General features: G+C 43.7%; 1 protein-coding gene across 3 annotated transcripts in view; it reads right to left on the bottom strand.

Moving 5' to 3' along the window:
- Positions 1-4,157: 4,157 nt before the first annotated feature.
- Positions 4,158-26,860, bottom strand: part of RAD54B (RAD54 homolog B) — a 114,626-nt gene continuing 91,923 nt past the window's right edge. For all 3 annotated transcript variants that reach the window (XM_068237663.1, XM_068237664.1, XM_068237665.1), the window contains 7 exons: positions 25,327-25,466; positions 23,890-24,180; positions 22,371-22,531; positions 21,142-21,403; positions 15,914-15,980; positions 13,344-13,544; positions 4,158-10,635 (listed from right to left, as the gene is read on the bottom strand). In XM_068237663.1, coding sequence (XP_068093764.1) covers positions 10,415-10,635; positions 13,344-13,544; positions 15,914-15,980; positions 21,142-21,403; positions 22,371-22,531; positions 23,890-24,180; positions 25,327-25,466 — 1,343 coding nt within the window. In that variant the 3' untranslated portion in view covers positions 4,158-10,414. The remainder of the gene's footprint in view (positions 10,636-13,343; positions 13,545-15,913; positions 15,981-21,141; positions 21,404-22,370; positions 22,532-23,889; positions 24,181-25,326; positions 25,467-26,860) is intronic.

Below are 26,860 nucleotides of genomic sequence, written 5' to 3' on the forward strand. Positions count from 1 at the left end.
GCTGGACGCATCCAAACTTTAGATAATGTTATCTTGTATTTAATTGTACCAAGTGAGCAATGTAAATAAACACTTCTCTGACACTGGAGGCTCTGCTGAACAAAGTCAGACAATCAGAAAACATTTCTGCTTACGTTAGAACATGAATAAAGCAGTTATAAATAAAATGCAAAGTCAGCTCTCAGGGCAAAAAAAAGTGTACTTTGGGAACGTATAATTTATAAATGAATAATAATACTTATGCACAAAAGCAAATATGATAACCGTATGGCATATAAAAAGTAGGAAAACATTGTTTTTATTGAATATTATGTCAGAGTTTTATACCACTTTAAGTACAGGAAAGGACACACAATAGAGATGACAGGGATAGCATACATCAAGCAAATGCAATAATAGTTACATAACGAAAAACATCTCCACAAAAATATGTGGTTCAGCAGAGCAGACATGCTGAAAAGCACAATGCATGTGGGAAATCCAGCCAGATTTGAGTCAGAACACCTGATGTGCATGCTTGTTCAGGGTCTATGGCTAAAAAATATTAGAGGCAGAAGATTTGGGGGTCAGACTGGCAACTTGCATTGTTTAAAAGGAAATAAATATGGAAGCCTCCATATCCCTCTCACCTTGGGTCCCCTATAAGTTAGCCAGCATAAAGTATTCTCTTCACATTGTTTTTTCTAGACATGTAGTAAATTGTCAGACGTCACAGCACCGTCTCCTAGTAAAATCTTGCGATAGTAAGATCTGGAGCAAAGTGTAGCTTAGGTCACAGATCTCGCCCACACGGCAGGAATGCTAATTAACATTGCTGGCTGGTCCGTGCAGTGCACACTCCGACCCATGCCTGTATATAGTTATTCCGGCACAAAGACTGCAATTCCTAGATTTATCATTTATTGTTTTACTTGGCAACGGTGTTTGTTTTCTGGATGCACTCCTCCAGATGCTGTGTAATATTGACTCAGCGCAGTGCGCGCTTTTATTCGTGTCACCGGGATGAGCCTGGACAGCAACAAATGATGTTTAGCGGAACACTCTGGTTACGGCCCTGTTAAAATAAAACAGAGTGGCAGCAAGTAGGAGTGAAAAGACAAGCAGATCCTGCAAGATATGAAATCGGCTCTGGGCGGGGCGCAATTCTTTGCAAATGGATTCGCAGCGCCTCGGCTAACGGGAACTGCTGTAAAACATCCATTCAGATCTCCTGGCTAAAGCAAATGGAAAATAAATAGACACTTAGCCTGTTCACATTAAAACGACGGTGCGGATTTACAGTATTGCAGAGGTGGCTTCAGAGCGTTACCGGCAGGAGCAATCTTAGGTAAATGTATTTCTTATGCCTTTCACGATCTGGTAAATTATTTACAAAGGACCATACAAGCCTGTCATAAATAAGAGTGTGAGATGTAACAGAGCCACGGCCTGACACATAGCTATCGTGAGAACCAGCAGTGATGCAATAAGGCTCACCGGGGCCATTCAAGCAAACCTGAACTAAACTTCCCTCTGCATCAGCCCATCTACTGCTACATAACTTAAAGGGAACCTGAAGTGAAAACAAACTTATGATATAATGATTTGTATGCGTAGTACAGCTAAGAAATAGAACATTGGCAGCACAGATAGGAGTCTCATATTGTTTCCAGTACAGGAAGAGTTAAGAATCTTCAGTTATCTATGCAAAATAGCTTCACGAAGCATTCCGACCCAACTTGGGTCGGCTATAGTGCTGTTTTATAAAGCACTTATCGGAACCTGTCTCTCACGGTTTCTTAAAGAGGAACTCCAGTGAAAATAATGTAATAAAAAAAGTACTTCATTTTTACAATAATTATGTATAAATTAGTTGGTCAGTGTTTGCTCATTGTAAAATATTTCCTCTCCCCGATTTACATTCTGACATTTATTACATGGTGACATTTTTACTATGGGCAGGTTATGTAGCTGCTGCTAGCTGTTTTGGCAGTTGGAAATAGCTGTAAACAGCTGTTTCCCACAATGTAACAAGGTTCACAGACAAGAAACTGCCAAGAGTACCTCGGTCCTCAGAGCTTCTTGTGGGAGGGGTTTCACCACAATATCAGTCATACAGCGCCCCCTGATGGTCTTTTTGTGAAAAGCAATATATTTCTCATGTAAAAGGGGGTATCAGCTACTGAATTGGGATAAAGTTACATTCTTGGTTGGAGTTTCTCTTTAAGGTTTTACGGCCAGGAAGTTCAAAGGGTCATTAGCTATGCTCTATTTCACTATTTAAAATACAGAATGTAAATCTGTAAACTGGAAATGTTAGAGACTGATGCAATGTTATAAAACAAGCTATATAACTGAAAATAAAAATATGAAACTCTTTTCTTGGCTTCTAATATTCTATCAATTATTATTATTTAGTATTTTTATAGCGCCAACATCTTACGCAGCGCTGTACAGAGAATATGGTCTTCTCACTAACTGTCCCTCAGAGGAGCTCACAATCTAATCCCTATCATAGTCGTATGTCTATGTATGTATCGTGGTATCGTGTAGTGTATTTATTGTAGTCTAGGGCCAATTTAGAGGGAAGCCAATTAACTTATCTGTATGTTTTTTTGGAATGTGGGAGGAAACTGGAGTGCCCGGAGGAAACCCACACAGACACCGGGAGAACATACAAACTCACTGCAGATGTTGACCTGGCTGGGATTCGAACCAGGGACCCAGCGCTGCAAGGTGAGAGCACTAACCATTACGCCACCGTGCTGCCAATTATCCGTACTACACATAGAATTCATTATATAATATAATATATTTTTTTGCTTCAGTGTCACTTTAAAGACAAGTAGACTGTAATAAATTATTCAGCATACCTTACCTTAATTTTACTGGTCTCTAAATAAGAAATGCTTCTTATCTATATGATTTTGTATACTGGTAAATAGCTCCACCCTCCCTCCTAGTGATGTATAGTCTAGGGAGGCTATGATGTCATGCAGCCTTCTTCCCCAGAGCACTCAGGAAGGTCATGCAAAGTTCCTGTACACTACTTAGAGAGGTGAAACTCCACCTCCACCCCTAATTCCATAGTGATTCTCCTTGCCAGCAGTAAAGATGTTGGTACAGGATCTCCAATAAATTTAACCACTTAACGACCAGGGGATTTGGCGCAGATCTGTGCTGCGTGGGCTCTCAGCCCCACAGCACAGATCAGGAATCAGCCAGGGCGATCAGATTTTCCCTCTTTTTTTCCCCACTAGGGGGATGTCCTGCTGGGGGTGTCTGATTGCCGCCGGCTACTTGTGCCTTGCGGGGGGGGGGGCTCTTCAAAGCCCTCCTCCGCAGCGATTCCCAGCCTCCCCGTCCTTCCCTCCCTCTCCCGCAAGCTATGGGCGCCACAGGACGGAGATCCGTCCTGCGCCGCCTCTAATAGTCTTCAGCCTATCAGAATTCGACGATCCCCGGTTAATCAGAGGCCGGGGATCGCCGATCTCCTTTACAGCGCTGCTGCGCAGCAGCGCCGTATGATGTAAACAGTGGGGATTTCTTCCCCGCGTGTTTACATTTCGTCTGCGAGCCGCGATCGGAGGCTCGCAGGTAGTTCACAGAGACACCCTCCGTGAACTGACATGGAAAGGCCGCTCGAACAAGCGGCCGTTTCCATGTGAAACCACTTAACACCTAGGTCCGCCGATCGGCTGACCGTGGTCGTTAAGTGGTTAAGAATGTAAGTCTAAAAATCTAAGTATACACCAGTGGCAATGGAATGATTTAAAGCGGAATGAAACCCAGCATTTCTTCTTTGCTCTAAAAAATTATTTACAGCATATTATATACTACCACCATTTTTGTTTTCAATAGAACAGCATTCAAAGGGTTACAGAGAAATCAGTGCAGAGAAATCTGGACGCATGCAAAGTTTAGATAATGTTATCATGTGTTTACTTAATTGGATCAAGTGAGGAATGTGACACATTCTCTGACTGTGCAAAAGCTCCAGGACACAGACGGACACTCAAAGCATTCCTGCCTTCAAAACATAATTAATAAAACCAGTTATGAATACATTGCAAAGTCAGCTCTCAAAGCAAAAAAACTGTACTTTTGGGAACTTGTAATTTCTAAATGAATACTACTACTTATGCACAAATGCAAATATGATAACCGTATGGCATATAAACAGTAGGAAAACATGTCTTTATTGAATATTATGTCCGCTTTAACACGCCTAGTTCAATGATTTAGCTGGGTGTCAGAACACTTTTGGCAATATAGTATAATTTGATGCTTGGAGACTGCTGAAAATTATTTTAGAGAGAAGATGAAAAATAAGTATGATGAGATAAGTCATGAGATAAGTGAATCAGCCCCTATGAGAGTTGGTCTTTAGCCTGCAACCACAAAATGCTTCCACTGAGGCCCATTTCACATTAGCAGCCTACGATAGCTTTGCGATCAAATGATCGAATCGCAATGCTAAAAAGAAGCCTCATATACACCTACGTTGATGCGCAGTAATGTTAATTTTGGTAGCAAAGCAAATTATGAGTGCGGCTCTCTAGAGCTCATTTCCTATGGCCGAAATACAAATTGCATGGAAGTGCATTGAAAACATTTGCTTCCACGCATGCGCACCACAAAAGTTTAAAATATCTTTCATGACTTCCAGTCAACACATGTCACTGCGGATGTTGACCCATAATGCGCTAAAGCGTTTGCATCAGATGCAATACTTCCACTGCAGCGCATCAGGTATGAAATGTCCCACACACTAATTGCTTTAGCGTTAGCCTGCAGTAAAAACGGGTAACGCAACAAAAATACTAGTGTGAAAAGGGGCCTGAAACTTCTGCATTGGAACAGCCTTTACTAAGCTTGGAAGGGTAGGTCCGTTTTGTCTCGATGCTTTCTTAGTTATGCTCATCACTGAGCATTTGGATTACGAAGGAGTGCCGTATCTTAGAGGTCCACTCCAATTCTAACATGGAGTCAAAGGAACTCGCCAGCAAGGCAGGTCTCAGTAATTTTCCATCACTTGCCTCTTCTAGAATCTCATGTGCTCATAATCTAGCGACAGGCCTGCAGTATGCTTGGAAAATGGATTGTATGTATAATGGTACTGCGCTCCTTCTAATACACAGCAACACACAGATCACATAATTCATCCACAACACTGTTCAATCCATATAGGGCACTATGTGGTCTCTCGCCTGCTCACTATGCAAAATGCAACTGAACCTCGTGAACTTTTTCTATGTATTACGGACCTTTTCTCTCTTTCGTTTTACAGTTCACAAGGGATTTTCTAATCCTTTTTTAGTGGTCTTTTCTGTAGTTTATAGTTTTCATTGTATCAGCTTGACCCCATGTTCCTGACCACAGCATGGAATTAATTAATACTTCTTCCTGCAATTTGGGCAAAGTTATTTTTGATCTTCCACCTTTCAAAAATAAACAGTAAAAGTAAACATTTATTGCAAATTTTTTTGCCTAAAAACACAAAACAAAAATATTTATTTGAAACATTTTTTCAGAGCAACAAAAATTATTTACACAATACAACTTTTTTGCAGTTCTATTTATTGTATACTGAAACACCAGCTTCTGAACTACTCCTGGACCCTCAGCAGATCAGCAGGTCCTCAAAGCCCCCCTCCGCAGCATTTTCCGCCCTCCCTGGCTTTCCCTCCCCTCCTTTCCCTGGGCGGCGCAGGACGGACATACGTCCTGCGCCGGAACTGACAGGCTTCAGCCTATCATATGCCGGCGATCCCCGGCCAATCAGAGGCCGGGGATCTCCAATCTCCTTTACGGCGCATGATGTAAACAGCGGGGATTTCTTCCCCACGTGTTTACATTTAGCTTGCGATCGGCGGCTCGCAGGCTGTTCACGGAGACACCCTCTGTGAACTGGCATGGAAAGGTCCGTTTCTGGCAATGGAGCGGCCGTTTCCATGCTAAACCACTAACGACCTGCCGACGCCTATTGGCGTTAGGCGGTCGTTAAGTGGTTACGGTGCATGCAGATGCATGCAGTGATTGTGGACTCGATCCATTAAGTAACATTTTTGGGGCAAGTGGCATACAGACACGTTGCTAAGCTACAGCCTCGCCACTACTATGGAGAGGATAGCAGCGACAACAGCACGGCAGAGCACCTTCCAGCAGGTGCAATCTGGATGGGAACAATGCACTCAGCTGAGATGACCCAGCACTTTGAATCTTCGTCCACAAACCGCGGTAGCCGAATACATTCTTGATTCTTGGCAGAGATGGCCCCAAACAAGGTGGAAACTCTAGCATAATGTGTAAGCACCTTAGAGTGCACTGAGCATCCAGGATACATTTTTTTTTTTTACAATTAACCCCCCCGTAAGGGAGGTTTGTAATGCAGTGTGCTGTTTGGGAAGTGCCCTTGTTTTCCCACGGTTGGCTGCTCCTCTAGCCCATCCATGTAAATCAGATGACCTGTGGAGTTTTCTCCAAGCCACCACAATGCTTCCTGGGAAATGTAGTAAATAGCGCCCGCCCCCTCCTTCTTTACCAGCCTGCTCCTACTGGCCTACTGTCACCATCTCCCAACTAGTGACAGTTGGGCTATGGGAGCTACTTAATGAGGTAAGAGGGGGCGGGCATAATTTATGACGCCATAAACAGTTAAAGAGTAACTGTTAGGCATAAAGTATACAATTAGTTCTACATTGCAGGCTGATATATTAGTAGAAAGGATGCCAATCAGGCAATTTACAAGTTTAAAATTATCCTTACTTTTTTTTCCATGTGCAGTTTCTCTCCTCGTGCCCCCAGGCTCTAAGAGCGTACGCACGGCCACAGAAGAGAAGTGACAAGCATGCTGAATCAGCCTGATTGGCTGATGCCTCTGTCACTTACTTCTCTGCTCTTTGATTGGCCACCTTGGTCTCCCCTTCTCTCCGAAGGTCCTGCCGCTGTAAAAGCGCAGGGAGGGGGGGCCAGAGGCTATATACTGTCACTGTCCTCTGCCCCCCTCCTCCAGTAGCATGTCTGCGCCCCCCCCGCAGTCCTTCTGCCACCCACCGCCGCAGGATTCTCTCTCTTCCCCGCACTGAACAACGGGGAAGGATGAAGGCGGCGCACACAGAGTCCCTGAATAATGGTTCCAGGCACTGCAGTATCCTTCTATATTCTCTGCACTGCCTCCGGTGGTAGTGCAGAGAATACATGGGAACGGCAGCACTTGGATCCATTATTAGGTGAATCTGTTGTTGCTGCATTTATTCCTTCTCGCTGTGCACAGAAACAGTGCAGGGAGGAGGGGGATGTGGGTGGGGGGATCCAGCCAGAGCACACAAGATGGTCCCTGCCAGCAACAGGAGTAATCTAATTTAACAATAAAGAAATCACAGGATTTAAAACGTGGACACTACAATACATCTATTATGTAAGTTGAGCAAGTATTTATCTACTTACATATGTGTTTTGGGCGGGGGGACATTTTTTAGCTAATAGTTCCTCTTTAAGGCCAGGCTCTTTAAGATATTGGGCAATCTTCCTTCAATCCCCATAGAGACAAACCGTGTCACTTGGGTGTTGCCTAGCAACACTAATCTGGTATTAGGCAGCTAGAGGCTGGAAACAGCTCCTTTATAGGGCTGCATTTTCATCTTGCCCCATCGGCCAGTTTACAGGTGAATCTCAAAAAAATAGAATATTGTGCAAAAGTCCATCTATTTCAGTAATTCAGCTTAAAAAGGTGAAACCAATATATGAAATAGTCTCATTACATGCACGGCTTACAGCTTATGAGAACCCCAAAATCAAAATCTCAGACCATTAGAATATTGTGAAAATATTCAATGTTCTAGACTCAAAGTAGCTAATTAATCCAAAACGCCTGCAAAGGGTTCCTAATTCATATATTCGTTTCACCTTTTAAGTTGAATTACTGAAACAAATGGACTTGCACAACAGTCAACATTTTTGAGTTTCACCTGTAAATCTATGTGTTATTACTGGAAGCTTTTGCACAACCTACAGCTGCATGCTTTTTGTGTGTTGTGGATCCAGTACATACAAAAGTGCATGAAAATGCATAGTACCTGAGAGACAAGGGCAGGACAGCTTTTCAGTTTTAATGTATGTGTTTTTATATGCTTTTAGTTTAAAGAACAAGTGACACCTATGCTAACCTAGAAATAGAAAAAAAAACACATATACAGTATAAGTAGATAGATACTAGTTCTACTTACATAACAGATGTATTGCACTGTCCACGTTATGATTCCTGTGAATTTTATAAAGGAAAAGCAGAGAATCCTATTCTAGACAGTTTTTATCTTGGTTACCTTTGAATGAAGCTAATCCTGACATTTTCTCCCTCACTCTTTTTTTCTCCTCTTGCTAATTGTGTATTCGTTACCTGCCCTCCTCCCAGAGTCTTCAGACACTCCCACTGAGGTCTTTACTAGGATGTGCACTGTCTTATGTCATTAGAAGGAGGGGGAAATAAAGGGAAGAGGAGGAATATATTAAATTATGTATTTAAAAGCCCCCCCCCACAGCATGCAACTGTTTGCCAGCCGATGGCAATGGCAATTAAAGGGCCAGTGCTCTTAAGGACTGTGATAACTCCAAACCATAACCGCAGAAAACGTTTTGAAAGGTTTGAATGCAGGATTAGCATCTTTATCATTTAATACACTCTGGAGAGTTGCTGTTGAAATTTGATTTGTATGGTGATAATGAAAGCAGCCCTTACCAGGAGTAACACTGCCTGTCTGCGATTGGCTACAGTTGCCTTGGGGTTACATGGATCATGGCTGATGTTTATATTTGTCCTACTGAAAGGTGCTTAACTTGTTGCGGATATCCTGTTCACAGCCTCTTCTCTTAGTCAGGACTTCGCTTTCAATAACCTGGCTCTCTGCACTCCTGCTGCGATAGCGCATCCATCGCTGCTAAACTCAGCTCTCTAATGACAGCCGAGACCCATGTGCCAGTCAGGAGACAATTTAAGTGGCTCCAGACCATGTGATCGCTGTGAGCCAATCACAGGTATCACAAGAGTAAAAACTAAAAAAAATAAAGCCTCTGGTCCCTAACTACTAGCCGACCGCGTCACGCTGATGGGCGTGGCCGCGGAGGCAGCCCCAGAACCGCCTAACGCCGATCTGCGTGAAGTCTTGGGGCTCTGTTTTTGCAGGAGATCGCGCGCAAGGTGCGCGCGCATCTCCTGCTTGGTGGGCGGAGTGGAGCTCCGCCATCAGTCTCCGAGCGGTGATCGCCGCTTGGGAGACTGTTACATGTACAGCGCTGTGATCTGCAGCAGCGCTGTACTGGGGACAGCCGTGTGATAAGGCTGTCCCCTCCTGAGATCGAGAGGTGATCGGCTGTCATAGGCTGAAGCCTATGACAGCTGATCACAGGGATTGGCTGGAGAGGGTTACAGTAGTAAAAAAAACCAACTTATTTTTATAAAAAACAACAACACACAAACAAACAAACATGGGGGGGGACATCAGACCCCACCAACAGAGAGCTCTGTTGGTGTGGAGAAAAGGGGGGATCACTTGTGTGCTGTGTCGAGTGGCCCTGCAGCATGGCCTTAAAGCTGCAGTGGCCAATTTAATGCAAAATGGACTGGTATTTAGGGGGGTTTAACACTGAGGACCTCAAGAGGCTAAAGTGGACCAGATCTCAGAACTACTTTTCTACTCTAAAAGATAAGCAACTGTATAATAACCTTTAAAAAAATGTCCTTGTTACAGTTTATAGACCTCCTACAGAGATGCTGCAGTGTGGTTGCTTCCTGGTATCCTGGGAGCACAGAAAGGGTTAACCTCCTGTTTACATATTAGCTCACAATTCGGCAGAGAGCTGACAGCTCACATTACACTGGCTCATTAATTGCAGAGAAGGGAGAATAAGACAGACTGTTCTCTTTAAACAGATTTCTGTATGCTTTCCTTCTCTCCTGTGCAAGAGTTCACAACCATTTTAAAGGAAACCTGAGATATAAAAGATGCAGCATTTATACTTACCTGGGGCTTCCTCCAGCCCCATGTACTCCGTTGCCTCACTCGCCATCCTCCCGGGTGGCTCCGCTACAATCTTGCCTGGTAATATAACCAGTCGCCGTCAGTCATGCTGCAGTGCGCGTGCGCACATTCCCATAAGTGCATGGCAGGCGCTCATGTTATCAGTCATTATGAAATATCTGATCATTGCGCACATCAGATAAAGCTACAGGCAGCAAAACGGAGATGAACCACGAGATGCAAACATTCAAGATTTGTTGCAAATAGCGTGAAACTGAGCCAGTCAAATTCAGTAGGTGCAGAGTTTCATTGACTCAGTGTCAAATTACATGCTGTATGATCCACAGTCTACAGAAAACTCGTGTGTGTCTGATCTGTATGATTACAGCTCAGCATTCTCTGCTGTCTGATCTGTATGATTACAGCTCAGCATTCTCTGCTGTCTGGCTGTTTGTTGTGTTCTGAAACACAAAGGAAATACATTCTTTGGCCGGCTGCAGGAAGGGGTCACAACAGTTCTGCTCCACGGAAAAGTGTTTCCACTGCATCAGCTCAGACATGGAAACATTCTTATTAGGCCCATTAAACAGCTTGCGAAGCTGGAAATTTCTGGCCAACAGCTCCCTTTCAGTGGAAAAGCCTGAAATGAGAGAAAGATATATTCGTAACATAACGTTTTGTTTACTGCTCTGATGCATATTTTTCATTCTGATTCATGACGGTCCTCCGCCCCCCCCCCCCCCTCTCCACAGAAGAAGATGCATCACTAGGCTGTAGGCTAGCGACTTGTCTGTACAGCATCACGCCCTGAAATAATGCCCCAGGAATCAAGTCCTGGTCCCTGCTGGGTAACAGGGATCTGTAGTGTGTACGTAGCTTTAAAGAAGAATCATACTGAAAAGAAGCTTTGACTATATTGCACCCACAGCATTATAAATAGAAAATACAACAATCCTACCCAGCTCAGAAGTGGGCAAACTTTTTGACAAAGCGATCTTACATTGCACAGAGGGGCTGGACCATTGTAGGTAGCTGACACTCTCTCCTCCCCATCCCAGAAGCCAGATGCACCCCTAGTCTTAGTTTTTGTACCCAGTTCAGATGCCCGATGAACCCCCCCCCCCCCCCCCCACAGTAGGTAGGCAGGTGTTCCCCAGTATTATCAGGCCCCTCCCAGTTTAGGTTGACTGGTGTGCCCCAGTATTAGCACCCCCTCCCTAAATTGACTGAGGTGCCCCAGTATTAGTTGTACCAGGAGCACACACAATTAACAGCATTTCTCCCCAATGTACAGATAACATTTATCCACAAATATCAGTTGACCAGGTGTATAAGTCGACCCAATACTTCACCCTCTTAAGCTGAAACTTTTTAATGACTCAAATATACGTCTATCCAGCAAAGTTAATGGCTGCACTTGGGGACCAGGAGGGGTTAATAGCTGCACTGCATAAAGTATTGCAGCCATTTACCCCTCATGGCCTTTAAAGAGATCCTGTACTGAGTAAAATTATTTAAAATAAACACACGAGGTAACTTCAAATAAACATTACATAGTTACCTTGCCATCAGTTCCTCTCAGAAGCTCACCATTTTCTTCTGACAATGATCCCTTCCAGTTCTGACAACATTTTGTCAGAACTGAAATATACCAGTTGCTGCCAGTTATATATCAGTTGCTGTCAGTTACAGCTGTGAGGAGAACTGATGTGTCCATGTTTCCCTATGGCTCAAGTGGGCGATATAGCAGTTTAACAGTGTGCTGACCAGGAAGCTGTTATAGGGTAATAGCCATTTTCAAAATGGAGGACGGAGAATTCTATTGATCACAGTGGACAAACAGGATGCAGGAGAGGAAAAATAGATTGAGGAGTAGACTGCACGGGAGGCAAGTATGACTTGTGTATGTTTATTTTGACTTTTAATTTTTAGTATAGGTTTTCTTTAAGTGCAGTCATTAACTTCTCCAGGTCCACACATGCAGCCATTACCACTTTGATCTGTTCTTTCCAGTGTGACCAGAATCTGTGTCTCTCCCTCTTTCCCTTCCTTATCAGTGTGGCCAGTCCTGTGCCCCTCCTCCTCATCAGTGTGGCCAGTATTGTGCCCCTCCTCCTTACCAGTGTGGCCAGTATTGTGCCCCTCCTCATCAGTGTGGCCAGTATTGTGCCCCTCCTCATCAGTGTGGCCAGTATTGTGCCCCTCCTCCTTATCAGTGTGGCCAGTATTGTGCCTTCTCCCCCTTATCAGTGTGGCCAGTATTGTGCCCTCTCCCCCTTATCAGTGTGGCCAGTATTGTGCCCCTCCTTCTTATCAGTGTGGCCAGTATTGTGCCCCTCCTCCTTATCAGTGTGGCCAGTATTGTGCCCCTCCTCCTTATCAGTGTGGCCAGTATTGTGCCCCTCCTCCTCATCAGTGTGGCCAGTATTGTGCCCCTCCTTATCAGTGTGGCCAGTATTGTGCCCCTCCTTATCAGTGTGGCCAGTATTGTGCCCCTCCTTATCAGTGTGGCCAGTATTGTGCCCTCTCCCCCTTATCAGTGTGGCCAGTATTGTGCCCCTCCTCATCAGTGTGGCCAGTATTGTGCCCCTCCTCCTTATCAGTGTGGCCAGTATTGTGTCTCCCCTCCCTCCCCCCCCCATACTCTGTTGCCAGTTTATGCCAACTCCAAAGGGGTGTCACCACTCTCTGGCCGACCTCCGTGTGTGAAAATAATGCAACAGGTTATGTCATGTCACACCTCCGTGTGTGTGAATAACGTGGGCATAAGAAGAGAAATTTGGGTCTGACTTGAATATAGGTTTACACCTATACTTTTAAATTCTGAGTCAGACCTAAATTTCTCGACTTATAGTTGAGGATATATGGTAATTGGAAAGCAGTTTTCCGCAAAATATACATAATACAGGCAGTAGCCTTTCCCCACAAAATGAGGCAGCGTTTCCCCACAAAATAAAAACACATAATGAGACAGAGTTTTCCCCAAAATACATGGAACCATTTCTCCACATAAATACACATAATGTGGCAGTTTCCCCCAAAATACATTACACTTCAGTGTTTCCCACAAGTAAACATAATGTGGCAGCATTTCCCCCCCAAATAAGGTTGGAGAGTAAAAGATGTGTTTTGGAAGGGGATTCCAGGGAGGCTCATGAGAAATCATGTATATGTCAATGCAAGGAGGTAATTCTAGAGGACAAAAAAGGTTGTGTTAATATTAAAATGTAATGTTTATTACTGTGCAGGGCTTGATCAGTTTTTAGTTTGTCTCCACTTTAAGTGTTTGATCTCCCATTTGTGTAGTTCCACTTGTGACAGGCAGGGCTACCTGGATAAAGGGGTTACCTGTATGGTGCTTTGTCTGTGTACAGTCACACTCCAATAAGTCATGGGTGACACAGTCACTGTCTTCATGCAGGGTGAAGAGATCTCGGAGTTCATCCACAGAAAAACGGATATGATCAGACTTCTTTGCCAAATCAACCACTGCCCCAGAAAGTCCTTGTTTGCTAATCTGCCTCTGATAGATCTTTTCCTCTATAGTGCCTGTAATAAGATCACACAGAGAGAGGGTCAAATATACGTCAGGCTAGTGAGCAAATCTGCAGAATACCACTGACTGCCAACTCCCAGCCTATCCAGGAATGACACATCTTCAGATTAGATAAGTGAGCATGCCTGTCTGCCATTATCTGATGGGCAGAGCAATAACCTTATCTACACCGCCATCATGTCAGTGTACAGCACTGTGAGATTATTACAAGCATAGCAATCACATTACACACCATGAGCCACACAAGCTGCTCAGATAGGATCATGTGAAACTTAACAGCAATTTCCAATTCATCAAAAATGAAACATTTTATTTATTGTGTTTTAGACACACAGGGCCAGATTTATCAAAGCATTACAGTTTTTTCTTCTTAAACTGTTCTAACCAGCAGGGGAACTGTTCTGCATAATAATAAAAAGATTCTTAAATCCTACTTAATAGTGACAGTTTAGTGTGCATTTCTAGAGCTGCACTACAGTTAAGAAAAGTGCAAATCCATCCCTAAACTGCTGCAGATTAATAAGTGCTTAATAGCAGTTCTACAGCTTGTGCAGCAGTGCAGGCTAGGCATGATTTGTGACATGCACTGCCCCCCTGTTGCCCAGTGTCCTGTGAAGCTGTGCTGGGCATTGATGCAATGCAGCAGATGTATTGGTCACCTCAGCAACAGCCCTCACACACTGCGCTGTCTGAGAGACCTTACTAACTCCTATTTTACAACAGTTTTAGAAGGAAACTGCACTATCTAGTTATTTCTTAAGGTGCCTGAGACAGTTTTACATGGATTTCTAAAAAACTACCAAAATTTTGTCTCAAACACTCTTGATAAATGTCCGCCAGTATCTTCTAATTATTTCTTCACATAACCACCTCCCTTATTTAAGCATGTATTATATCTTTTTAGACAAGGTTCTTAATCCCTTTAGTATAGCAGAATCACACAGGGATGCTTCATGTTAATGCTGCTGAACGAACAGTCACCGGCATTCTCTAGTCATGTTACAAGTCAGTTCAGGGGGGTGGGGGGGAAGAGGTTAACTGACAGATACAAGCTTAATTACACAGAAAGAATACATTGAGTTGCAGATAAAAGCAGCTGTTACTTTTTTGAAGCCCCTCATACATATAAATCATTACAACACAAAAAAACCAGACATTTCCTGTCTGTTTTATCCTATGTCAAACTTGTCAGTCACTGCAACTTCAAAATCCGGCCTGCACAATTTGTCCAGATGCATTTCTCACAGAAGCCGGTGGTGGAAAAACATCTGCTCTGGACTCTGACCAACCAGACCACAATGCACCATCAGAGCGGACACTGCACTGTACACTCCGGACAACCTGGATCACAACGCACCATCAGAATGGACACTGCACTGTACGCTCCGGACTCCGACCAACCGGACTACAACGCACCATTGCAGCAGACACTGCACTGTACACTCCGGACCTTGACCAACCTGGACCACAACGCACCATCGGAGCGGACACTGCACTGTACACTCTGGACCTTGACCAACCTGGACCACAACGCACCATCAGAGCGGGCACTGCACTGCTCCAGACTCAGAACAACCTGGACCACAACGCACCATCGGAGCGGGCACTGCACTATAGGTTGCCCGTTGGCAATCCGACTATGTAAATGAAGCCTTAAATATTTTCCCTGAATACACTTACCATGGACCAGCTACATACATAGCAGGCAAATGCTTGTCTGGGACATGCTGGGAATTGATTTTGTAAAATGGCCAGAGGATGCCAATGTTGGCTGAAGCACAATTTCACCATCACCATCTCTTACTAGTAACAAACAGTAAGCGGTACAGTACCTAACACAGGTGGTGACATTATTATTATTGATTCATAAAGCACCAACATATTTTGTGGCGCTGCACAAAGCAAGAAACAAACGTTAGCACCTTTTCTCTGCAACCAGAAAGCTCTATGATTCTAGATACAGTCTTGACATGATGGGATGGAGAGTTATGTTTAATCCAGTTGTTTCACTATCCAATCTGAAACCAGTTTTCAAAATCTGAGGTATCTGCAAATACTTAGAAGTGTCTTCTACTGTGCAGTGTTCGTAATTGTTGTCTTGGGTTTCTTTTTAAGTGGACCTGAACTCCTGCATAGGACAGAAGGAAATGCACCCAGTATGTATTTAGAGAGTTTAGCCTGACTAATTACCCTTCATCTGTGTCTAATCACAAGTTGTAGTTTGAACAATGAGACCCCCCCCCCCACCACCCCATAAAGAATGAGTTAAAAAAAAGTAAGGCATCCTTTTGTGTGTATACTGTATGGGAGAGTAACTCAAGCAGCATTGTATACACATGCTTTACAAAAAGAGCGCTCTCACCTGTGGTCAGGAGACGGTAGATGTGGACGGTGTGCTTCTGACCATCTCTCCAAACGCGGGCCATTGCCTGAAAAAGAAATGTTATAACAGTAACATAATAATTTTAAACTATATATTTCCGTTATCAAGCAACATAATAGCCTAAACTGACACAGCGAAAACAGAATTTGGCGATTTTTGCTAATTAAAAGAGCAAACAAACAAACTGAACTGTAATTTGTGGTTAAGCCCTGGTGTATCTCATTCTACCGAGATATTTCTATAGATTACTGATTGTCGAGTATAAATGTAATAAATCCAATCGATTGGAAATATTGAGGAAAGGCAAACTGCTTCTAAGGTCTAGTAACAGAAACCAAGCAATAAGGTTGAAAATTTGCCTTTAAAGCTCGGAAACAGGATTGTGTGTAGGCGTGGTTTTTTCATGTCTTCATAAGTTATTATGTGTAGCTTTATTAAGGAAATATAATTTATTATTAATTTATGTGAGCTTAGCATGAGAGTGAAACACCACAACAAAAAGGGTGTCTAAATACCTTTTGAATGTACTATATGGTTACACTTTAATGACCCCGATAAAGAGCTACACAAACTATGCTTTCAGCTTGCTAAGACATGTGACATGGAGTAGGCCATAGAGTCATACTCTTATGTAAATAACTTAGCTATGAACAACGTGAAACTGACTGAATTGTGTAGTGAATCTACAGTGCATGCTACACAGAGAATGCAACAGCAGTGCCACCTGCTGGCTGAAGTTTATGCATGCAACCCTAGGTGTGAAACTTATGGAAGCTGCCATATTTATTTCCTTTTAAACAATACCACTTGCCTGGCAGTCCTGCTTATTTTTCTGGTCAGTAGTGTCTGAGGCACACGCCTGAAAAAGGCATGCAGCTAATCTTGTCAGATTTTTCATAGACATCTGATCTGCATGCTTGTTCAGGGTCTATGGCTTAAAGTATTAGAGACAATGGATCCGCAGGACAGGCAGGCAAGGTGTATTTGTATTATTTAAAAGGAAACAAACATGTCAGTCTCTATATCCTTCTCACCTCGGGTTTCCTTTAAAGGACAACTGAAGTGAGAAGAATATGGAAGCTGCCATGTTTAATTCCTTTTAAACAATACCAGTTTCTAGTATTCTGATCTGTGTGGCAGTGCTGTAGTAGTGTCTGAATAACACCAAAAACAAGCATCTTGTCAGATCTGACAACAATGCCAGAAACACCTGCATGCTTGTTCAGGGTTTTATGGCTAAAAGTATTAGAAGCAGAGGATCAGCAAGATAGCCAGGAAATTTGCATTGTTTAAAGAACTACTGCAGGGGGGTAGAGGGAAAAAAAAGAGTTGAACTTACTCGGGGCTTCTAATGGTCCCCTGCAGATGTATTGTGCCCGCGCAGCCACTCACTGATGCTCCGGCCCCACCTCTGGTTCACTTCCGGAATTTCCAACCTTAAAGTCAGAAAACCACTCCTCCTGCGTGGCTGTGTCGTCGCTCCCGCTAACATCACCAGGAGCGAACTGCGCAAGCGCAGACCGTAGTAGGCCTATGCAATACACTTTTGGTGACGTCAGCGGGAGGGAGGACACAGGCGCGCAGGCACAGTGGTTTTCCGACTTTAAATTCACAAATTCAGTAAGTGAATCAGAGGCAGGGACTGGACATCGGTGAGTGGCTGCGCGGGCACAGGACGTCTTTGGGGGACCATTTTTCCCCCTACAGTACTCCTTTACAAGGAACTATATATGGCAGCCTCCACATATCTCTCGCTTCAGTTGCCCTTTAAGGATTGGTTAAATAAACCAACCTTCCTTATAACAAAAAAACTTGCTCCGTTTATAACTTTGGGAACTGTGAGTACAGAGTATGGTTTTACAATAAAAAGTCTTTTTTGAAGTGTTAGTGCACATATATATATAAGTGTGGTTAAGCAACCAGGCCCATGGTTAGCTTGTTCCTAATCTTCAGTGATGAAAGTGATCTGCACAAGGCAGAGAAGGTGTACAAAGGGACAGTTTAAAAGTACAAATTGACGTTTACTATGGATATTGAGAGACTAACAGCTTTTCCTCCACAAACTGTGTGCGTCACATTACTAAAATGGGTCTAAAATCAACAATGCACTGCAAACCACTTTATTAGAATCAGAATCAATTTTATTTCGCCAAGTAAGTTTGCACCTACAAGGAATTTGTCTTGGCAGTTGCTTAACAAACGCAAACAAAAACAATACGAGGACAGACAGTGTGTATATTACAAGTCAAGGACATTATCCAAGTATAGTGGCAGTAAGCAATGTGAGAATTGTTCATTTACAGTTCTGTGCTGATTACTATCAACTACAGTATATTCACATAATTGCAGAACCCCTGTGAAAATTAACAATGTGAACATTAGTCTGTGGCTTTTAACTACTTCACCTCTAAGGGTTTTTAAAAATAATGAAAATGTATTTCATTTTTTCTATGGGAAGGTGTATAATAGGGTATTTGGATGTGGTTTTACTTTTTGGCCACAAGATGGAGATACGGAGATAGTGTGTTCTAAAAATAGAAGACAGAACCAAGTGTTTACATGTGTTTATATACCTGGACATAGATACTCCTGCTGGGAGGTTGAAGTGGGAGCACATGGTGTGTGCTAGCAAGCGCCTGCGCTCATTAACCCCTCCCCCTAACTACACTGGTATCCTCACCCGATCCTAAAAGAAGCAAGCATAACATGCGGCATTCTTACCTTGGCTTGTAAAAAAAAAAGTCTCATGCTGCATCTTAGGATGGCAACTGCTGTGCTCAGGTGCAGCGTGCCTGTCCAATGCTGATAGGAGCAGCTGACAGGCGGTGAATTCCGCCTTCAGCTGCCCATGGAAAATAGGCCTTAGGGTTTTCATAAGTAGAAGCCCACATTAACAAGGGCCAGCTATCTACTGCCTTCTTTTTCAAACCAAAAAAATGCAGGGAGGCTGTAAGGCTGTAGAGAATATAAACCCCCAAAACACCTTCAAGTGGCACTAGGGTGTGGGTACTTGTGAGCGTGACTTAAAGGACAACTGTAGCGAGAGGGAAATGGAGGCTGCCATATTTATTTCTTTTTAAACAATACCAGTTGCCTGGCTATCCTTCTGATCCTCTGCCTCTAACACTTTTAGCCACAGACCCTGAACAAGCATGCAGCAGATCAAGTGTTTCTAACAGTATTGTCAGATCTGGCAAGATTAGTTGCATGCTTGTTTCTGGTGTTACTCAGCCACTACTGCAGTCAAATAGACCAGCAGGGCTGCCAGGCAACTGGTATTGCTTAACAGGAAATAAATATGGCAGCTTCCATATACTTCTCGTTTTAGTTGTTCTTTAAGGAGTGATCCAAGCAAATTAAAAAAAAAATTCACTTACCTGGGGCTTCTTCCAGCCCGTAGCAGCCGTCCTGTGCCCTCTCCGCAGCTCCAGTGGCTCCCGGTCTTCTCCGCTGGCGCAGCCGACCTCGCCATATCTGTTTCCGGGTCGGCTTCTTCTGCGCTCCACCGCGCGGGTCACATTGTCTCTCTGGCGTCATCAGGACGGTACTGCGCAGGTGCAGTAGTTCTGTGCCTGCGCAGTACCGTCCTTATGAAGTCAGAAAGACCACGTGACCCGCTCAGTGGAGCGCAGAAGAAGCCGACCCAGAACCCGATCTGGCGAGCTCAGCTCTGCCAGCGGAGAAGACCGGGAGCCACCGGAGCTGCAGCGAGGGCACAGGACGGCTGCCACGGGCTGGAGGAAGCCCAGGTAAGTGAATCTTTTTTTTTTTAAAGCCTGGATGCATCCTTTAAAGACCTTCGGTTGCTTTTGGTGCAAGTATTGACACCAATAGATTGATGAGCGTAAAAAATACTGTATATATTTAACATATACATATGAGTAATAAATAAATCAGGCTAGGTCGACTTTCATACATGGTGAAATGATGAATAACATAGAATGTGATGTTGTCATTGTATTAACACAGCGTGGGCCAGGCCTACGGGCTGGATCCAAGGAGCGACCCGAGCGCCTGCAGGGGGAACGCATGGCTTAATGTCTTCAGGCAAACCGACAATCCTCGGCGGTAACCTGTAAGCTGCGGGACGCCGCAGCAAGGAGTTACTAGAATAAAGCTCTGGCAGGGAGGAGGTAACAACAATGTGCTATGCAAACAATAGCAGACATGTATAGCTGAGCAGATAGCCAGCATAAGTGGGAACTCTACTGTGTATTCCTAGCAAGGACTACTATAATCAGAATCTCTTGTTGAGGAGAGGTAGCTTTAAAGAGAAACTCCGACCAAGAATTAAACTTTATCCCAATCAGTAGCTGGTACCCCCTTTTACATGAGAAATCTATTCCTTTTCACAAACAGATCATCAGGGGGCGCTGTATGACTGATATTGTGGTAAAACCCCTCCCACAAGAAGCTCTGAGTACCGAGGTACTTCTGGCAGTTTCCTGTCTGTGAACCTTGTTGCATTGTGGGAAATAGCTGTTTACAACTGATTCCAACTGCCAAAAAAGCATGCAGCAGCTACATCACTTGCCAACAGTAAAAATGTCACCATGTAAGAATGTAAATCAGGGATTTAAAAGATTTTACACTGACAATCATTTATACATAATTATTGTAAAAATGAAGCACTTTTTTATTACATTATTTTCACTGGAGTTCCTCTTTAAGTGACGCAGCGAGGAGGTAAATTTGGCATTGTGAAGCTGAGCTATAGCCAGCGCTTTGGTGAACTATGACATGGGAAGAATTGGAAAATTGCTGGCATTGATCATTGGACTAACTACGGTCAGACAAATGCTATGGTTTTCAGTTGCTGAAACATCCAGCTATATGAACTGTTACACTGTGCTGCAGTACTAAACAGAATTCTTTAGTTACCTCAGGAGTAGCTGTTTATAAAGTGCCATTGACATAGTGTGAACCCTGCAACAAGCCCTATCTCATCCCATTATATGGATCGGTCAGTCCCATCTTGATGAGTGTGGTGTGTATGTGTGTGGACAATTTAGGGAGCGCTCCTTATGTGTGATTCAGTGCAGTTCTGGGGGTTTTAATAGCTAGGGGTGTTGGGGCATACCAGTGTTCTTACAGATTTTAACACAGAAAAGTGAATTTTACGGTCTTGTGAGTGGCAGTCTACTTGGTGTAAATTTAGTTTTTTGTGTATTAACACAGCAATAGGAAGTAAAACAGATCCTACATACCTGAATGTCATTGGCGGGATTCCAGTCTATGTCATACAGGATTAAATGAGATGCACCAATCAGGTTTAAGCCCACACCGCCAGCTTTGGAGCTCAGCAAGAAGATGAAGTCTGAGGTGTACCTGCTGTTAAATCCATCCACAATGTGCTGCCTTTGGTTGACTGGAGTCTGTCCATCCAGCCTGGTGCACTTGTAGTTATGCTGCTGGCACACAGCTTGCAGTAAGTTTAGTGTCTGAGTATAATTTGATACAAGGACTACCCTGTAAAGCACATTAAATACTGGTCATGTATTTACATATAGTATACAAATACAACCTAAAGTCAAAGTGTACCGTTCAGTCCTTCCCCCTCTCCCCGGGCCACTCCGGTCCCCCGCTGGATGGCCCTGTACTGTGGCTCAGTCGCTCTTCGTCGGACATACACAGCCCGGCCTCGCTCAGGCCCAGGTTGCGGTCTTGTGGTAGTACAGAGCAGACGCAGAACACTCCCGACCATGGATGAAAAGCAGCTGAGCCAATGTACCGGGCCAACCAGCGGGGGGCAGGAGCGGCCCAGGGAGACAGCAAGGGTCCGAGCGGCCTGAGGGGGGCTGGAGGAAGCCCCAAGAAAGTATAAATGCTGGGACAGTATTCGTCTCAGGTTCCCTTTAAACGTTAAATTATCATGTCCGTTTTTTCATTCAGCACTAAAGGTGCCCACACATCTACAGATTTTGCCACCCAATCGACCATCCGATTCAATAATTTTATTGAATCAGATGAAAATCGGTGCTGCAATATGTCTGCACGATCGGCGATTCTATTGTTATTGCATCGAAATTGGACGAACGCATTGATCTTGAAAGTTCTTGGTCAAAAGTTGCTTTATCCGGTGCGTATAGTGAAAAATACACTCTGTAGCATTATTTCAGAATCAAATATCTTCATCATAAATTGTGATTGGAACATAATCTAAGTTTTGTGATAAATGGAAAAAATAGCCAAACAAAATTTGTGGTTTTTACCTACAGTAGCACTTTTTATTTTTAAACTGGAATTGTTAAAACTGAGAAATGTGTTTTTTCTATTTTTTTCCTTTTTTTTTTCACTAAAATTCATAGAAAACAAAATTGTTCGAGGGGAAAAAATGGCATGCAATGAAAGCCTAGTCGAAACTGCTCTGGTCCATAAGTGGGAAACCAGGTCTGGATGCAAAGTGGTTAAATGCAGACCAGCTTTATATACCTACCTCTCAGATGGACTTTGCACTTGTATGGCTGACAACAGTTTCATTAAAACCTGAAGTTTTCCCGACTCACAAAGTTCCTCAGTATTATAATTATGTGGAAACAGATCACCTAAACCTTCATAAAAGCTTTGCTCCTGCTGGTTTGGATTCCCACTCTTCTCCTGGGGAAGAAGGAACCATGGTTACAAGTTTGCACTACTGTTAAATAATGTGAACATATTGCTGGATGTACAAGCAATCAATTTTGAATCAGAATGATACCATTTATTGGCCAACTTAGAATTAATGGAATAATCTTTTGGCTAATAAGTCTTCTTCAGTCTTTGTTCTAAAGGTACTAAATCATCACTTTGTCCAGTCCATAATTTAACCCAGAGTTCTGGTTCACCATAAGCTTGCTGGGTAATCTGTAGCTCTGGGTGTTTCAAGTCCTACCCCATAGAGCCACATTAATCCATGCCATGCACTGATGAGGATCCATCAATCTGAAACAGTCTGTATGCATGTTGGATTATTGTGGCTCTGTAATATTAACAAGCTGATACATCATTTCATTCGAGCGTATCTGGAGGTATGGCTAGCTTCCAGGGACGACAATGGATAATTTGCATATTTCAGCAGTGATGCACTGGGAGACATCTCGGAGCTCACGCCAACCTGAATTATCGCAAATACTTTCTGTTTTTAGAAAGCAAAGGGGCAGCAAGTGAAGGAGGCGCAGCAAGAGAAAATGGCAACAGCAGAGGAGCTCAGACTGAGCCCAGCGCTGACGGAGCCAAGATACTTGTGAGTACCACCACTGTGCATCTCTGCAGGGGTGGGAGAAGGGAGATAGCAACTATTGGAGGAACAAAGGAGGGTGGCCTGAGGGAGGGAAGGAAGAGAGAGATTATACTCCTCTCTGTCAGCTTCCTCTCAAGGTTGCATGATCTGCTGTCATGCTTCCTATGTTCAGGGCCGGATTTAGGCCAAGGCCACATCGGCCATGGCCTAGGGCACCACAGGAGGAAGGGCACCAAATCAGCAGGCTAAACTGGTGCAGCATTTGCCAATACTGCAATGCAGGGAGATCAGGAGAGTGCCTGACCATGGTACTCTGCTGCCAGTGGCCTGTGCAGTGGCCAGCTTGCTCTCTGTGCACGTTTGCATTGTGGTGGGCGGCTATGGACTTGGGCAGCATTGGAGACGGAAAGGAAGAGGAAGCTTCTGCACTGGAGGAGAAATAAGTGACAAAGATGGCTGCTGCGGTGTGACGGCGAGCTGGCTACCTATACTGAAAAATATGTGTGTGTGTGTGTGTGGGGGGGGGGGGGAATTAAGGGAGTTCTCTGGCTACCTATACTGGGGGGGAGGGGTCATCAGGCTACCTATACTAGAGAGAAGGGGGAGGGGGTCATCTCACTACCTATACCGAAAAGGGTCGGCTGATGACAGTGGCCTAGGGTGGTAAAGAGTACAAATCCGGCCCTGCCTAGGTTACTGGTAAGTACAATGCTTTACATACAGACACAGCACTGACCTGGATGGTCTTATACAGAAGACTTGGGTGATTACACAGCTTCTTCAGAGCACCGATGCAGACCAGGTGGGGGCTGTTCTCCCCCAGCCCTTGTAAACAGGATCTCACCAGACCTGAGCTGAGAAGCTTTCTATACAACTCCAGCTGGAACATGGACGGCCTGCAGAACACGATGCTTTCAGTCTTGGGTGGAAGGAATTTATTGATGACCTCCTGTGTTCTGCGCAGGATGAAAAGGCCTGTCAGACGGGCCAGCTCCGAAGCCCTTTCTTCTCCTAAATGTTTTTCTTCCTAAAACAAGAAATAGGACAGAATATCAGCTAACGGGAGATGAAACAGTGCACCATATTAAACAGTTTAGCTCACCAGTTTAAAACAAATTATTAGGTCACAAGAACACTATTCAATTAAGCAAGTACCATTAAAAAGGAACTCCAGCCTAAACAAACATACTGTCATTAAGTTACATTAGTTATGTTAATTAAAATAGATAGGTAATATAAGCTCTTACCCACACTGTTTTAAAAGAACAAGCAAATGTTTGTGATTTCATGAGGGCAGCCATCTTTTTGGTTGAAAGGAGTGACAGGGAGCATGAGACGCAGTTCCAACTGTCCTGTGTCCTGAGCACCTCTCCCAGTTGCTAGGCAACGTGAATAGCAACATAAATTTTTTTTCTTTGATGGGTGGAGCTTAGGTAAAAATGCAGCTAAAAATGATGGGTAAATGTAATGTTTTTGCTTTTAGTTCAGCTCTATAAATTGCAAAGGTTATCGAAAAACATCATTTCAGCATGCTTAGTTTTTTTTTCATGTACGGTACATATAAAACATAGCTATAAAAAATAAAATTCAAGTTCGCTTTAAAGTCCATTAATATCAGTCCAAAGAGAACAAGAATGAAAACGACATTTCGGCGCTGGTTCCTCATAAAATCCCTGCAATGTGTTTAACAAACGCCCATGGTACAAGAGGCACTGTCAGCACACCCCACACAGGTGCTCACTCACTGGAGTTCCAGACAGACCAAACTGTCATGTAGCGTGCGATAAATAGCCTCTCTGGTCTGAATGGCTGTCGTCAAACTGCAACTCTTGAAGTGGTTTCACAGCCCCTGCACCATGTAATGGACAGGACTCAAAAGTGCATTACCTTTTAAATGACCAGAAGCCATGTAAGTCCATGGCGACGCACTTGTTTTAAAACGACCGCCGCAAGCTTTACGTGTCGTGCATAAGCTTATTTTAGCAATACACGTCATCAATTCAGCCACAGGAAATGAGCGTCACTTCCTGCTTGGCCAGCTGCCAGACGGGGATTACCACATATTATTGCAGTAATCCCCGAAGGCTGTTTTGCAGTGTGAAACCAGCCTCAGGATTCTCTTTTCTTACATGACATTTTAGGCATTCAATGAAGTTCCCTCTTCCATACTCACTTGAGCCGCTGAAGGTTCACGAAATTTTAAAATTGGTTCTTCATATATTTTTCTGTAAGTAGACAATGAACCAAGTATTCCTGGATTCACAAAGTTTATCAAAGCAAAGAATTCCTGGAGATCATTCTGTATAGGCGTACCTGGAAGAAAGCAGAAAAACAAGGTAATTCAACTTTTGTGATAAACTGGATAAGTAACCTATAAGATTGCCACACCCTAAAACTGAGCTGCAGCATAGTGGCCAAGACCATACAACGGTTTAAAAGGACAGGTTCCACTCAAACAGGCCACGACATGGTCAGCCGAAGAAGTTGTGTCCACATGCTCAGCGGCATATCCAGAGGCTGTCTTTTGCGAGTGCTAGCAGCCTTGCTGCAGAGGTTACAAACACTGGGACTATAAACACCCCCAAAAAAGTCCTTCCTAAACAGTACTTACAGTACCTAAAATATAACTTTTATTGGTAATCTAGAAAATGGGCCATACAACCACCACCTAACATATAGAATGGGGGGAAGTTGAAGTAAACACATTAAGGACTATCGCATGTGTCGCCACTAATAAATGTACAGTGGCGCTCTCTGTATATAACTGGTAAGGATGCCAATTTTCTCAAAAGGTCATCCAAATACCGTTATCCAGAGACAAAAGGTAAAATGATATATATCTATAGTCCTTATGAATAAAATGCACAAGATTCGTCTCTACCTCAATCACGGTGAACACTTTAAAAATAGTGAAACGCAACTGAGCAAGCAGGATAGGAGGAGACCTTTGTCTCTGTGCATAACCTAAATCCCCCCATGCAGAAGAGATCACCCCTCAAAAATCAGCATGTTTTGACTATTAACATAATTTAGTCTTCATCAGGAAAAATAAAAAAAATGCAGTGCTCAACAGTGCATAGTGACAGTGATATAGAGTATAGCCCAAGTCAGAGCCCTTATAGGTATACGGACTATAGGTATATATCATTTTTCCTTTTGTCTCTGCATAACGGTATTTGGATGACCTATTGAGACAATTGGCATCCTCACCAGTTATATACAGAGTACATTTATTAGTGGCAACACATTCTATAGTCCTGATGTGTTTACTTTAACTTCCCCCTCCCCCCCCCCCCCCCCCCCATTCTATATGTTAGGTGGTGATTGTATGGCCCATTTTCTAATGATTTTTAGATTACCAATAAAAGTTATATTTTAGGTACTAGAAGTGGATCCATCTGAAAATGGCGCCTGCGAATAATGGCGCACGGTGTTGCCGCTAATCCGTTTGCCGCTTATCGCTATTTAACGTTAAAGCCTTATTGTTATTTAGCGTTAAAGCCTTATCGTTATTTAGCGTTAACACACAGAACCCTCTCTGTACCTATCCCTAACCCCCCCTGGTGGTGCCTAAACCTAACCATCCCCCTGGTGGTGCCTAACCCTAACCACCCCCCCTGGTGGTGCCTAACCCTAAGATCCCCTGGTGGTGCCTAACCCTAACCACCCCCCTGGTGGTGTCTAACCCTAAGACCCCCTGGTGGTGC

The sequence above is a fragment of the Hyperolius riggenbachi genome, chromosome 5 (assembly GCF_040937935.1).
Source record: "Hyperolius riggenbachi isolate aHypRig1 chromosome 5, aHypRig1.pri, whole genome shotgun sequence".
Classification (NCBI taxonomy): Eukaryota; Metazoa; Chordata; class Amphibia; order Anura; family Hyperoliidae; genus Hyperolius; species Hyperolius riggenbachi.